Source organism: Maylandia zebra, linkage group LG4, assembly GCF_041146795.1.
Source record: "Maylandia zebra isolate NMK-2024a linkage group LG4, Mzebra_GT3a, whole genome shotgun sequence".
In the NCBI taxonomy this organism is placed as follows: domain Eukaryota; kingdom Metazoa; phylum Chordata; class Actinopteri; order Cichliformes; family Cichlidae; genus Maylandia; species Maylandia zebra.
In genome coordinates, this window is record NC_135170.1 from 22,800,989 (window position 1) to 22,816,741 (window position 15,753).

The 15,753-nt window shown below is 42.4% G+C and overlaps 1 protein-coding gene across 1 annotated transcript in view; it reads left to right on the forward strand.

Annotated features, from left to right (window-relative positions):
* Positions 1 to 3,926: 3,926 nt before the first annotated feature.
* The window catches only part of dnaaf5 (dynein axonemal assembly factor 5), a 30,961-nt gene continuing 19,134 nt past the window's right edge, over positions 3,927 to 15,753 (forward strand). Inside the window, exons 1-8 of the mRNA XM_014408904.2 lie at positions 3,927 to 4,488; positions 5,180 to 5,364; positions 5,504 to 5,628; positions 6,943 to 7,061; positions 8,526 to 8,758; positions 9,083 to 9,307; positions 12,815 to 12,958; positions 14,355 to 14,523. Coding sequence (XP_014264390.2) covers positions 3,951 to 4,488; positions 5,180 to 5,364; positions 5,504 to 5,628; positions 6,943 to 7,061; positions 8,526 to 8,758; positions 9,083 to 9,307; positions 12,815 to 12,958; positions 14,355 to 14,523 — 1,738 coding nt within the window. The 5' untranslated portion in view covers positions 3,927 to 3,950. The remainder of the gene's footprint in view (positions 4,489 to 5,179; positions 5,365 to 5,503; positions 5,629 to 6,942; positions 7,062 to 8,525; positions 8,759 to 9,082; positions 9,308 to 12,814; positions 12,959 to 14,354; positions 14,524 to 15,753) is intronic.

Sequence of the window (15,753 nt, forward strand, 5' to 3'; positions counted from 1 at the left end):
ATGCACTCACAAACCCGCAGTACTGATAATACCTTGCTTTTACTTGTTTATATTATCTATTGTGTTGGGGCGGTTTTGTTAAACACATAGGTAATTAATTACCTCACTCCACCTCTCTCTGTGTCTTTCCTTTGTCATGTCTCTTGACTTTTGACTCCAGTGTACACAAGCACTACACAAATAGCTTTCTAATTATCAGCAGTTCTGGTCTGAAGTTTACATAAACTCATTATGGGCATGAATGTCATGGTAATTTGGGATTTTGATCTGTTCTTTTTCAGGGTGGAATGACTGGACATTATACATCTCTAATGACTGAAGAGAACAAGAACTGGGTGCACAAGTTTAATTTGAGGTTTTGTTTTTTTTTTTTAAATCCACATAAAGTATACATAAAGGCTCAAATATATACATACAGTGGGGCAAAAAGGGATTTAGTCAGCCACCGATTGTGCAAGTTCCCCCACCTAAAATGATGACAGGGGTCAGTAATTTGCACCAGAGGTACACTTCAACTGTGAGAGACAGAATGTGAAAAAAAAAAAAAAAAATCCATAAATCCACATGGTAGGATTTGTAAAGAATTTATTTGTAAATTAGGGTGGAAAATAAGTATTTGGTCAATAACAAAAATACAACTCAATACTTTGTAACATAACCTTTGTTGGCAATAACAGAGGTCAAACGTTTACTATAGGTCTTTACCAGGTTTGCACACACAGTAGCTGGTATTTTGGCCCATTCCTCCATGCAGATCTTCTCGAGAGCAGTGATGTTTTGGGGCTGTCGCCGAGCAACACGGACTTTCAACTCCCGCCACAGATTTTCTATGGGGTTGAGGTCTGGAGACTGGCTAGGCCACTCCAGGACTTTCAAATGCTTCTTACGGAGCCACTCCTTTGTTGCCCGGGCGGTGTGTTTTGGATCATTGTCATGTTGGAAGACCCAGCCTCGTTTCATCTTCAAAGTTCTCACTGATGGAAGGAGGTTTTGGCTCAAAATCTCACGATACATGGCCCCATTCATTCTGTCCTTAACACGGATCAGTCGTCCTGTCCCCTTGGCAGAAAAACAGCCCCATAGCATGATGTTTCCACCCCCATGCTTCACAGTAGGTATGGTGTTCTTGGGATGCAACTCAGTATTCTTCTTCCTCCAAACACGACGAGTTGAGTCTATACCAAAAAGTTCTACTTTGGTTTCATCTGACCACATGACATTCTCCCAATCCTCTGCTGTATCATCCATGTGCTCTCTGGCAAACTTCAGACGGGCCTGGACATGCACTGGCTTCAGCAGCGGAACACGTCTGGCACTGCGGGATTTGATTCCCTGCCGTTGTAGTGTGTTACTGATGGTGACCTTTGTCACTTTGGTCCCAGCTCTCTGCAGGTCATTCACCAGGTCCCCCCGTGTGGTTCTGGGATCTTTGCTCACCGTTCTCATGATCATTTTGACCCCACGGGATGAGATCTTGCGTGGAGCCCCAGATCGAGGGAGATTATCAGTGGTCTTGTATGTCTTCCATTTTCTGATGATTGCTCCCACAGTTGATTTTTTCACACCAAGCTGCTTGCCTATTGTAGATTCACTCTTCCCAGTCTGGTGCAGGTCTACAATACTTTTCCTGGTGTCCTTCGAAAGCTCTTTGGTCATGGTCATGGTGGAGTTTGGAGTCTGACTGTTTGAGGCTGTGGACAGGTGTCTTTTATACAGATGATGAGTTCAAACAGGTGCCATTCATACAGGTAACGAGTGGGGGACAGAAAAGCTTCTTACAGAAGACGTTACAGGTCTGTGAGAGCCAGAGATTTTCCTTGTTTGAGGTGACCAAATACTTATTTTCCACCCTGATTTACGAATAAATTCTTTACAAATCCTACCATGTGGATTCATGGATTTTTTTTTTTTCACATTCTGTCTCTCACAGTTGAAGTGTACCTCTGGTGCAAATTACTGACCTCTGTCATCATTTTAAGTGGGGGAACTTGCACAATCGGTGGCTGACTAAATACTTTTTTGCCCCACTGTACACCTACTTAAATTGTTCAATATGTGTAAATTGTCCTTCCTTGTGAAGTAAGAATCCTATACTTCTTGTTGATCATAATTGACTGAAGTGAATTGAAGTGGTCATTTCTCTGGGCAGAAATCTGTGCCATCAGAAACTGAATTTGAATAAGTTCAATTTGAATTTGAATTGCTCAGATTGAATCTGAATTGTAACTTGAATAAATGCTTTTGAAAACTGAATTTGAATTAGTCTAATTTGAAATTGAATTTATATTTTGAAAATGAATTGATTTGCTTTGAAACTGAATTTTATCCTTTAAAAATTCAGCTCTCGAATAATTTCAGTTTCACTTCTCACCATTCAGTTTCAGTTCTACAATTCAATTTCAGTTCCAAAATTCAGTTTTTTGGAACTTACATCCGGTTCCGGTTCAAGCGCAGATTAATAGAACTACGTTTTACTAGCGGACCGAAAGTGTTACTGACGGGAATCTACAGCATGTTGAGCTGAATTAAGACTTCAGAAGTCATTCGTCATGTCGAATGACCAGCGGATGAACTCTCAGGTTGGTAATAAATGTATTACATGTATAAGAACAAGCGTCATGTTAACAAATGATAGCCATAAGGTAACTTTTGTGCTTATTGTAGCTGTTAGCTAAAAACGCTAATTTAGCGTAGTTTGCCCTGAATTCAGCTTTGACAAACAAATATTGTAGCTGACGCTGAAATGTTTATGTGGGTTGCCATGACAACACCAAAGTGAATCTGAGATCGTTATTGTTTTCTATTTGTTTTCTTTATTTGCTTCTCATGCTTGTGTACATTTGCAGTAGGAAAGGTAATCTATGAATCCAGTGATATATCCTGCTTATAAGAAATGTTTCTGTTAAAATATTATTGTGAAGTAGTCATTATTCGAGAGCTGAATTTTTAAAGGATAAAATGCAGTTTCAAAGCAAATCAATTCATTTTCAAAATATAAATTCAATTTCAATTTAGACTAATTCAAATTCAGTTTTCAAAAGCATTTATTCAAGTTACAATTCAGATTCAATCTGAGCAATTCAAATTCAAATTGAACTTATTCAAATTCAGTTTCTGATGGCACAGATTTCTGCCCATAGTTGTTTAGATTTGGCTCCAAGAGACCTTCCCAACTTGTGCAAATCTACAATTCTTCTTAGATCTTCACTGAGTTCTGTGGATTTTCCCGTTGTTTTGAGTGTTGGTCAGAGAAATAAGCAGTCCATCATGATCACTGATGAGAAGTTAATAGACTTTGGCCATGTCAAATTAAAGACACAGTACTTTCAGCACCACTTATCAAGTGTATGTATTTGAGCTTGTATGTATACTTTTGAACCTGCATGGATTAGAGAAAATCCTAAATAAATGTATACTGTATTGGATTCCAACACTGAAAAACAAACAGTTTAAGGAAGTCATTAAAATCTCCAAATAGCCATGAGATTTATGGCCATGATGAGTGTCTGACCGCAATTGTAAGTTTAATTGTAAGCCAAACCTGGCTAATTTACAGAATATACAGTTTGTATAGCTGGGAGACTTCAAATAAAATCATTGTGTATGTCATTTTCATTCTGTTTTGGCAATTTGGTGAACTTTTAATTGGGGGGGGGGGGGGGGGGGGGTTTGTGTGTGTGTGTGTGTGTGTGTGTTTTAGTGTTTTTTTTTTATTATTATTATTATTATTTTATTGATTTCTATTTTTTGTTCTTTAATTTGTGTTTGTATTGGAACATCTCTTCTGTCTGTTGTAATAATATATGAAAACATCTGAATAGCCCTAGATGCCACCATGATAGTCTTGTGTTTGCGAATGTAAATAAAGTTTCATATTTTTGAATCTGAAACTATCGTAAAGCAGTCGTTTGTTTGTCGTGCGAATGCCGGTTGCCATAACGACAGCCAAGATGGCGGCGATGGCGACTGGAGACGAGCATGCTTCCTCTGAAGTTTTGAGAGGACTCGCCCGACATTTAAATTGTCTGAACGAAGACAACAAGGCGACAAGAAAAAGAGCTCTGGAGGCGATCAAGAAGGAGACGGTTGATAAAGGACTGTCCAGCAGCGCCTTACAGGAAGTCTTTTCTTCCCTCATCAAGCCTCTCCTTAAATGCCTGTCAGACCCAATGGAAAGATGCAGAGAAACTACTATAGCGGTTTTGACAGAGTTTATCCGATGTGTCCCGAAGCCGGAGGAATCGCTGCCTTATCTCATGCCCTGCTTGGCTCAGCGATTTGGGGAGAAGGAGATCCTGGAGCCGGCGGAGGAACTTCGCCTGTCGGCCGTGGAAATGCTAACTCTAATAGTGGAAGTGTGCGGGAAGAATTTAGCACCCTATCTGAGCGAAGTGATCAACATACTGCAGAGAACCATCGTAGACCCTTTCCCCGATGTTAAACGTGAAAGCTGCAAGTGCACCGTGAACTTTGCGAAGTGTGTGCCAGGTTGGTGAATGGGTTTTGTTGTGGCTGTGGAGAAAGCTGGTTACCATGGTTTCGAAGCACGCAGACATGTTTGGGGCCCAACAGCTCTCTTTCCTGTACTGCGCAGGTGCCTCCGCACTTATATTAAATGGCAAGAGTGACGTTTTTGTGCTGGGCAACTAGAGCAGTCAGTAGTTGCTTGTTTTGCCTGAACAGATCCCGTAGGCACACTGACGTGTTTCACATCGTCAAATGAATGTTAATATTAGACAAAGAATACCCGAGTAAATGCACAATGCTGTTTGTAAATGATGGTTTCATTTATTAAGGGGAAAACAATTTAAACTTACCTGGCCCTGTGAGAAAAAGAATTGCTTGCTTCTGGTTAAATCATTAATTGGCTGTGATTAAGCTCAATTTTCTACCTAAATTACTTATTTTTCTTAGTAAATGAAATTATCATTTTAAAATGCACTTTCTATTTATTCAGGTTACCTTTGTCTGATATTAAAATTTGTTTGATGATCTGAAACATCCAAGTTTGACAAGTATCCAAAAAAGAGGAAATAAATCTGGATTAGTGCAAATACTTCTCACAGTACTGTACTTGGTATGATAATGTATCATAAGTTGTGTATTATATCACTGCATGATCCAGCTTTCAGTTAGACAATTGAATGGACTGCAATCCTTTTCCCTTCTCTCTCTTCAGAGCACTTTCACATGCAAGCCGAGTGTCTCATTAAGCCCCTCATGTTGACAATTGCTCATCAGCACACTCGGGTACGGGTTTCTGTCATCGAAGCCACTGGGGCGGTCATTCAGCATGGAAGTGGGAAAAAAGTGGATGACGTGCTCTCTCACCTGGCGCAGAGACTGTTTGACGACTCACCTCAGGTTCAGTTTTTTGGAGGGAAAAACTTCCAGGAATAACATGACCATGGATTAACATTTTTGTCCTAAAACTCAAAACCATTTTGTCTATGTTTAGAAGATCCTGAATTTTGCCCCCCTATCATTCTCTCTTTGGATCCAGGTGAGAAAAGCTGTGACTGCAGTCGTCGGTGATTGGCTGTTGCACTTCAGAGACAGATATTCTTATTTTCACAAACTCATCCCTCTCCTGCTCAGCACCATCAATGATGAGATCCCAGAAATAAGGTTAAAGTCCACAGTTTTATTCTGTAGTGTAATTTCCTGTTTAGAAACTACATGACACAATTTCTTTACACAAACACAGCGGCTTTTAATTCAAACATGATGCTGAAGTGCATGTTTTCAACTTTAATTCAAGGCTTTTTAGGGGGTTAAGAATTACAGTCATTTTTATACACATTCTCCTATTTCCAATTTGATAAATTAACAAATTTTATATTTGTTTGTAATACTTGAGTGAAAATCTTTTGGAGTCACTGACTGTACACACCAAATGGACACACCAAATGCTTTGTGTCTTCCCTTGAGATATATTGTCAGACCTTTACTACAGCTATGTTCAGTTGCTGCTTGTTTGTGGGTCTCTGCATTCGTTTCTGTATTTAATAACTGAAAAAGCATGCTCTGTTGGGTTGAGATCAGGTGACCTGACTTGGTCATTGAAGAACATCCCATTTCTTTGTAGTGAGAAACTCTTAGGTTGCTTTGCAGTTTGCTTTGCAGTTTGCTTTGTTTCATCATCCATTCGCACTGCAAAGCGTTGTCTGATCAGTCTCTGAGCAGAGAGCTCTGTACACTGTAAAATACACTCTGCTACTTCTATCAGCAGTCACATGATTACTAAACACTAGTAGTCATACATGCCCATTCCACAACGCTACCTCCACTTTGTTTGACAGATTATGTGGTGTGCTTTGAATTATGTTTCTCTCCTCCTCCATACTTATCTCTTCCCATCATTCCAGTAAAAGTTAATCTGGGTTTCATGTGTCCAAATTATTATTTTCTCAGAACTGTGCGGGCCTGTTTAGATGTTTTTTTTTGGAAAGGCTAATGTGGGCTTCATGCTCTTGGAACCTTAACAAGGATAGACCTTTCTCCTCAAGAGGGTTTTTGTGTTAGATGTTTTCTTAGCCAGTGAAAGAATTCTGCCATGGTGCGCTTTAGTTGACTTCTATGGCCTTTCAGCTGAACAATGTCAGTGTCATTTCTGAAGTGTTTGCCAGCTTGCTGATAATGTTTATTTTGGTTTTTCAGCCTAATGAAGAACCCCCTTCACTTGCACAAACATCATTTGTTCCTCATATTTAGAGTTCTAGTGTACAGCTGCCAAATGCAGGTTCAAGTGTGTATAAAAATGGCTGTAATTGGTTATGCAGTACTGTTTTTACACTCTTTCATTTACATATTTCATTTACATATAAACTGTCTGACTGTGGCCATATGATCCACTGGACCTAGATGTATATGAAATATAGTGCAAACAACAATGACCATACTATTATTTCTCATTTCTCATCTTTCCGTTTCCTCTTTCAGACTTCTAGCCGTTGATCTGTGGAAGCAGGTAGGCGCACAGTGGGAGAAGGAGAATGAAGATGACATCAAGGACAAAATGGACTTCCTTCTCACTCCACCTCCACATTACCCATCAGAAGGTCTGAAGGTGTTGTTTCTTCCCTATGCTACAATTTTTAAGGAGTGTGGTCATCCAGTTGGGTATTTTGGTAAATAATGTAAAGAGTTCAAGCTAGAGTGAATGGTGAACTTTGACATTGACATTTTTCTCCATCTCAGTAGTTCTAAAAGCTGTTGTTGTTTGTGATCAAGGGATCTTAGTAAATAAGACAAGAATAAGCTGTGGAGTGGGTGGCATCGGTGTAATGCATCAACCTCGACTCCGCGTAGGTGGTGAGACAAGGGATTAGAAAGTTTTCTGTATATGGAGTTTTACTTTCTTGTCTAGACTCAAAGTTCTTAAAGCAGCTGCATGTCAGCGTAAAGCTAAATGTAATAGCTGCACCCTACTCCACTAAATCTTGTCTCTTTATTACAGCTGTTCATAGTTATAATGTACAGTAAGAAGAAATGATGCAGTCTATGACAGCTTTGTTGTCAAGGCAGGTACTGGCTTGGAAAGATTAGTGTTTGCCTCGGGCCTGGTAGCAATATGAACCTGAAACATGGCCACAATAGTTGGCCTGCAGTTTGCCTAGAGGGCCAGGACAAATATGTGCACAGCTCGGTTGCACAAGTCTGCATTTTTAAAAAGAAGATCCTGTACACTGCTCCACATGGGACAGTATGAATGAATACTGGTTCTGCCTGGTGACAGGAAAGGAAGAGCACATTTCTCTCTGTCCTTCTTTCCATTTTTGTCTTGTGATCATAAATCTCCCGGGCCTCCCAGTGTGAAGAGGTCACTGTCAAACAGTGAGAGACAACCAGAAAGGGCCTTGTTTGGTCTTGTCCTGTTGTGTTTCTCTGATTTATCTCTGGCTTCCTTTAGTCCTCCCTTCCTCTCTCATTAGTGTGCCTATAGGAGAAGGGCAATAAGGTGGCAGGTTAGTGAAAAGAAAGACAAGCAAAAGTGAAATGTAGAAGGCTATATGGAAAAGTGTTAACTCTTGCTCTGACAAGCCCCTTTTGGCGGAATCTCAGTCATAAAAAGTGGTTTTGGGGGGTTTTCTAGAGAATGTGGAGCCCACTCAGCACACTTTTGAAAATATGTGAATCAGTGGCATTTCTTGTGCTGTAAATGCTCTTTTTAAGGATTCATATAGTTCATAACGATGTGCGTAACAAAATGATTTCACACGTAGACTACACATAAATTAATTAAGCATATGCAATGTACTCTGAACAGAAAATATTTTGGATTATGGGTCTTGATATCTATATTAGTGTGATATTTGAGATACTTTTGATCACAACCTAGCATCCTGGAGAGTGTTCAGTAAATTTGTAAAGCAAATCTCTCTCTATTATCTGCTATTTTCTGTTGGAACTCTCCATCTTAATGCTAAGTGAATGAGACGGAAAACATGAGTTTTTCCAAAGAAAATACAGATTACAAACAGTGGCAGAGTATGCTTAGGTGAATTTTTCAATTTCTCTTGCAGTGGAGCGTCCAGGGTTAGGCTGCAGAGAGCTGGTTGTGAGAAATCTGGGGAAGCTGGTACCGGCTATCACACACGATGTGACCGATTGGCTGGTGCCAACGCGGGTTAAGACCTCTCAGCTTCTCTCAGTGCTGCTGCTCCACGCCGAGGACCATTGCATCCAGCACCTGCCGGCCCTATTGGCGACCCTCTATCGGGCCTGCACAGATAGTGAGAGGGACGTAGTCAACAATGTGAGTAACCAGAGAAGTAGAGCACATTATACATCACTTTTTAAAAGATTTTTTTCTTTGATTGTTTTAAATGTGGAATTCAGTAAATTTCACATCTGCACATACTGTAAAATAGCACTGTTTCTTCTGAGTCAGCAGTTATTCTTCATGTCAGTCTAAACATGCTTCTATATTTGAACTGGGCCAATCAGGGCTCAAGGACTTGGGATGCACCTGTTTGCATATGAGGATTACGCTGATCTTTGATGTGTGGAAAACTCATCATCCTCGACACTCCCTCAGGTCTCTGCTCTTGACTCTCTTCCTCTCTGTTTCCACCTTCAGTGTCTGGCAGCTGCTAAACTGATAGGGACCTTTGTCCCTCCACCTGTTTTCCTCAAACTGCTGCTGGATCACGTGGCCAGCCCACACTCTTCCTCCCACCCTTGGGCCCCCCTCATGGTCCTGGCTGCCGTGCTCGGAGGATGCTCCAGGCCCCTCCTTAAACCACACATCCAGCAGGTCGCCAACGCTCTGGCCCAGCCCGATGTGTGCCAGGGATATCAACAGGTCAGCAGAGGGAAGCTCGGGTTTCGTTGTGGTTGGCCTGTTTTGAACTTATTTACCTGAGTATGAGTGTTCTTCCAGTAATGCCATGTACCTCCTGCTCGCCCACTACAAACACATTCTCTTACAGTTTTTTAGCTGATTTCCAGTATGAAGTTTACTGGTAAGGGAGGGACACGTTGAAAAAGTTAAAACATTAAAATCACACTTGTTTTGATGACAGCTTACCTTCCCTCACAGGAAGCCATGTTTTGATTTTCCCCATCCCAGCTAGTCTGTGTGCACCAGCTGTTTCTCTTAAAGTCATGTTAGATGATCTTGGCAGTGTCATAAAGGGTCATTTTCTGCTTTCTCTGTGTACCTTAGCGCTCTTATTATTGGCAGTGACTTTGCAGCAATCGTCTACTGTATATATTTCTGGTGTAATTTGTCCGTTATGGAAATAAGTTTGATGATAAGGTGAAAGTCTTCAAGGCTTTTCAATAGCTCTACTGTATGGGGTGAGTTCAGGAGGTTCACTGTGGAGGAATTCTCCAAAATGCCAAGTCTGTTAAGGTGACACTCAGGGCCACATGGTGTTTTTCAAATCTAGCATTGCACTTTGATGGCACCGCCTCTGCTCAATCGCAGCTATGAACTGTGACTGAAATACATTTGGGCTTTCTTTGTAAATAAGAGGAAAATTCCTATTGTGTGCGGAGCAGACATTTCCATGCCTCTTTTCCTCTAGCGCCAAATATGTTTCCCTTTCACAATAACAGTTGTCTGCCAGATAACCGCACGACGGGCCTACCTATATGGACCTACATGACCCCATCCCTTCTCATAGTGCCCTGCAAGAATTTCCTCCTTGAGATAATAATAACAAAAAATCACTAATTCATGTGACCCCAGGATGACTGCTGTGACCCCTCTGAGCAGGCAAGGCAACGCAAAGGCTTTGGTTTTTTGTTTTTGTTTTTTTAATAGCCAGGCGAGCTCCTAGCGCCAGACTGCAGTTCAGCCATGCCATTCAAGGAATCCCTGAAATTTCAAAGCCTGACTGGTCAAGGCTGGTGATAAATGAATACGGAAACTGACCTCCTTCTGTCCTCCCTCGTTGCTGTCTGGTGGGGTCAACCAGAAAAAGAATTAACCGGATGGGACAGTCACATGCTGTCGCACAGATGCAGGGAGACCTCTGCTTCCTCTCTGTCTGTCTCTCCATCTATCTTATTCTGTCAGTCTCCTCCACTGTTTCTGAGGGCAAAGCACAGAGCACTGCTCAGGGGAGGTGGCAGAGACAAAGCACCTGCAACATTCTTTGACAACAGGCAGAGTTCATAGCATGGAGACGGGCCAGATCTCCGTGTAGCTGTAAATAACACCAACGGAGACAGGACCACCTGCGTTCAGGATGCCGGTGATCTCTCTGCGCTAAAATGCCAAATACCTTTTAGATTGACCTGCTTTTGATTATTATTGGATAAAAGTTTGTTCAGCTGCAGGCACAATGGCAGCATAGAAAGTAAGGCACACTCAGAACCTTATTTTATTCTTAATTTTTTTTATAAATATAGACATTTAAAGGACTTTAAAATATAAGTGCAGTCTTCAGAGAGTTATGTGGCACCTGAACAAGAGGCAGAGAAAAAGGAGAAGGTGAAGTCTGACTTGAACACAATGAAGCCTGTTAAGAAATTAAATATAAATAAACTTCAAAGTGAGCGTAGGCAGACTTGAAGGCCCTGTAAGGAGCTGATATATGATGCTTCTGCACGACATAACCTCACAGGCTCTTTCAGCTGTGTTTTCTTTTCTTTATTTTGAGAAAGGGGGGGTGGGACGACTCACAAAAATAAATGACAGATGCTTCGTGGAAAAACAAAAAAACTTTTGGTTATAAATTGAAGATGATTTCAGGAGCTTGAGCGGACATGAAAGAGGGTGGTTAAAGAAGCCACCGTGTTCAGATGTGAAATTTATGTTTTCTTATGACTCCCACATGGCCGCAGTGGATCATATCATACACACCTTTCACAGCTGTGGTGTCCCTGTGTTTTAGGCTGCCATGGTGATAGAGACATCAGCACGTCTGCAGGGCTGGTGTGGATTGGTAAAGATAGTTAGAGCTGGAAGAGCTCTGTGAGTTTCACAGCCAGGATTTAGAAGAAAGGTCTTTTCATCTTGTCTGCACACGGAGAAGCTTCACAATGTCGCAACATCAACTATTCTGCTGAACAAGCAAGCGTACTTTCATACATTAGCGAGTCTCCTGTGTGCATGCACCTTGCCATCAGCGACAGCTGGGTACCGCTCACTGCTCAACTGAAGGGCAGACAAAGAGTGCAAAAAAGGCACAAGAGCAACTTTCAGCTCACTGCAAAGGGTCGATATTGCATCTACTCCCAGTGTTTGTTTTTCTGTTTCTATAGCAATGTCGGTAGCTGTTGGTGGAGTGGGGTGGGGTTCCCCATTGGATAGAAATTCCAGGTCCTAGTATAGCTTCTTAAAGAGGAGTATTGTAAGTGATGCATCCAGCGGTGGACAGATGCACGTACGCGAGGTGATGAGGGCCCCTGGAACGTGCCCAGACCAATAAAACCAGGTGTATCTCGACCTGCTCCAGGTGTCCACCTAGTCATTACACCGCACCACTTTTTCCGCTCCCTCACTCTCGGCCAGCCCTAATCGTTGTTTTCTGCGAATGTTTAATATGCAGCATCTGAATGTGTGTGCCGCGTTATTTCCAGTACTGCTTCCCTGGTGCCCCTGCTGGGTGTATGTCCCAGTGAAAAGCTCAGTCATAAGAAGGGATCCCCCACCCTGGTCAATGACATGAGAAATGCATTCAAAGACCGGTGTATGGTGCAGCAGGCAAGTTGTGTTTAAGTGTTTGTTCTAGTCTATTTTTGCATTGCTATATGACTTTGCTGTAACCCCTGATTGCTTGGAAATTAATCCCAAGATTCAAATTTGGGAAAAGAGAGTGCACCACCTAGTGCTAGTCAGCCAACTACCACCAAAACCATTTCAAAACCCAACCGGTCTTCCTGCAGACCAAAGCAAACACCTGGAGGGCATTCTTCCTCTTAACGACTCATACAAAATCACACACTCTCAATCACACTTACACCTTCCACCCCTCACTCTCCTTCTAACTCTACCCCCTTGACACCCTAATGACAGGCTGTGTGAAAACAAGGGGAAAAAAGGGCCACGGTCCCAGTGATGGCATGGAAATTAGTCTGACCTGCAGGTCTTTGTCTAAACATGAGCTCACCACAACACTGCCTGACAAGTGTCAGCAATCGCACACACACTTGTGTGTTTTCAGATGAGGGGAAAAACGTTCTCACTCTGTGTTACTGTGTATCTTGTTCATCTGTTATTACTGGTAGGAAACATGAGACAAGCGGCCATTTAGTTGTTCCAGAATGATGTCACCAGGTTAAAAAAGCGGGATTGCTTCTTAGAATTCACAAAGAAAAGACAGTCTTAATAATAATGCATTCCTACCACGCCTCACAGGTTATGTACTTGGAGCAGTTGCTGGCGTGTGTGGATGTGCTGCTGCATCAGTGTGAGTCAGACTGCAGCTCAGGGAGCCTGCAGCTGCTCCAAGTGCTCATCACTGTCCAGAGCTTCTCCACTGAGCCACAGCTGAGCGAAAAGGTGAGAAAACATCCACATCATGAAGTCACAGATCCAGATCCATCCTTCCTGCAGCTCTCGTCTATATTTTGCTCTGAAATTACACAATTTTCCCCTTCACTTGTTGTTTTTCCCCTTTAATTTTTTTTACTAGAAAGGTAAGCAGGTTTTATGACACGAGAGCTATTCGAGGAATGTAAGCATTTACATGGGCTCAAACTGTATAATTACCCACTTAGCCACGGGAGCTGAAATTGCACCTTTGGAGTGGAACTTTAAATCCAGTCTTTGTGGAAAGGAGGCGGGGGAAAGGTGGAGAATGAAAGAAACGGACAGAAATAGGGGTGGAGAGGGATGAGTTGTGTTGCACTTGTGACACAGGTTTGTGTCAGAAGTGAAGCCCCGTTTAGTTCCATAAAGCCTTCTCAGGTGAAAAAAAGCCATCTCATATCCTGGTAATAAATTACCTCTCATCTTGTGGTCAGGCTCCACATGCCAAGCACAAACAGGACCAGTGACAAGTGAAGCCAGTGGCATCTGAGGTCAACATGTCATCTAACTTCTTGTCGCCAATCGTAGGGTAATGATAGGGAGAGGAGCGGGAAGGAACTGGCACAGATGCTCACCAGACACCACATGGGCCACCAGTGTGACAGTGTGTTTATGTCTGTCTGCATCAGTGTGTATGTTCACACAGGGAGCAGTGAGTAGAGAAGAGATGGGAAGGAATGGATTAAGAAAGAGAGGAATGGTGAGAATGGCCTTGGGCATTCCCGGACCCAGAGGAAAAGAAGAACTTGTTTTCCCAGAAAAGGGGCATGTCTTTCCCATCAGCGGACAGCTCAGGGTTGTCTGGCTCTCTTCTGAAAGAGCCGATTTGTGACTCAAACAATGTATCTGTCCCCGTCCATCCCTAAGGGACTACAACGGGAATTATTAAGTGCCCCATAGGTCTGTTTCCCTGCCATAAGAACTCAGCTAAGTATTTACTATCCCTTTTTTCTTTCATTCTTTCCCTTTCCTCTGAGCTCAGCTTTATTGATGTGTGTGTGCATGTACTGGCGGTTCCTGTGCCTTTGTGACATCCTGTGTATCTATGTTTTAGTTTCTGAGTGGTTGTCTGTGTGAGACCCTGTCATGTCTGCTCTGTTATTCTTCCCATGGCTTCACACGATGCTTTTGTGTCTCATCCGAATTCCTGAAATTATTGGAAACCAGTAGCTGTTCAGCTGAAATAATTCTCTTATCACTTTTCTCTCATCTTTGCTAAGCCTTACTCCCGCTCAGTTCTGCTTTTTTTGTTTGTTTGTTGTTTGATTTTTGATTTTTTTATAGACACTTCATGATTTCAAGTAAACCTTGCAGTCTAAACTTATGTTGACTTAATTTTGCTCCACCTACCCCCTCTCTTCTTCAGGCGTTGGAGAGTGTGCAGTTCTTGTGTAAGGTGCAGGGCTTGGACTCGGTGATGGAGCTCTATAGACAACATATGGGCCAGCTGCTGGACTGGCTGTCTGCCTCTGTCAACACCTGGTCCAGTTACTCCCCAGAGAGACTTCAGCTGCATATCGTAGTCATACAATCAGGTGAGAGCTGAAGCTTGTATGTGTGCAAGATGTAGCCACTTTATACTGCAGGTGCTGAAGTCTTTGCATGTATAGACTCTACAGTGGTAAAAGTGGAGGAAAAAAAATATGCAGTAAGGTTTTTAAGACATGGGTACTTCGAATTGCCACATGAAGAAAATCACTACATCCATCAGTTTGAGCAGGTTCACGTCCACCTCATGTGGTAGTAATTTTTCAGCTTGTTCGGACATGATATACTACATCATATTTTAAGAATAAAGTTATTTGTCCCTCACATGTAGTCCATATTGAAGGCAGCACATACGCTTTACTGCACAAATAGTTGGGATAGCTTTGGGTTTTTGGGGAGTTTGGTTTGTATTGTTGTCTTTGTCCTGCATGCACAGAAGCAGGAGGAATCATGAAAACACATCCTACCACCTCTCATTGGTTCTTGCTGGTCCCAACTCCTCCTGAGAGAAGCTGGAGAGGTCCTAATCTAAGCAGTCAGAGCTGATGTCAGTGCTGTCGGCACAATCCATGTCGATAGTCGAATGTTAAGGATAAAAAAATTATGCTAGTTAATACCTGACAGTTCCCAAGGCAGCGCATACTGTGTCACTGTCTAAGATCAATCCCTGTGAGTGACTGTCCACACAGGAGAGAATTTGGCTTCCTGACTTTTGTACATCTCTGTCTTCCCTTCTGTTTGTAAAGCAGTTAGAGTGTGTGTATGTGGATGACACAGAGGGTTAAAAGCTGTGACCCTCGGTTTGGTTCTGAGACTTCTCTTTGCGCCCCTTTATCCTATAAAACCCTCTATCATCACCACCTCCCTGCACCACGCTTTTATCTCCATCTCTTTCTCCATCTCACTACTCCCTTTCTAATTGACTGGGCAGCTGGGTCCCCCCCCTCATAATCCTCTCCCCCCCCCTCTCTCTCACACACACACTCACACACGTGCTCTCTCTCTTTTACTCTTTCACAGACTCTCACACACTTACTGACCAGTCCACTCTAAGTCCAGTGATCCCTGTGCAGGTCACTACATCAAACAGCAGCAAAGCTGCCTGTTCTTGACCTTCTCCTGGATCAAGGACACTTTGAAGCTCAGTGTTTGTGTGTCCATGTGCGTGTCTGTGTAAAGGTGTGTTTTGTTTTCATATTGAATAATGCTTTAATCTTTAGATGAGCCTTAAAAAAACGGACTCTTTTTACCCTAAAGCGACAAAATGCCACTTTCCC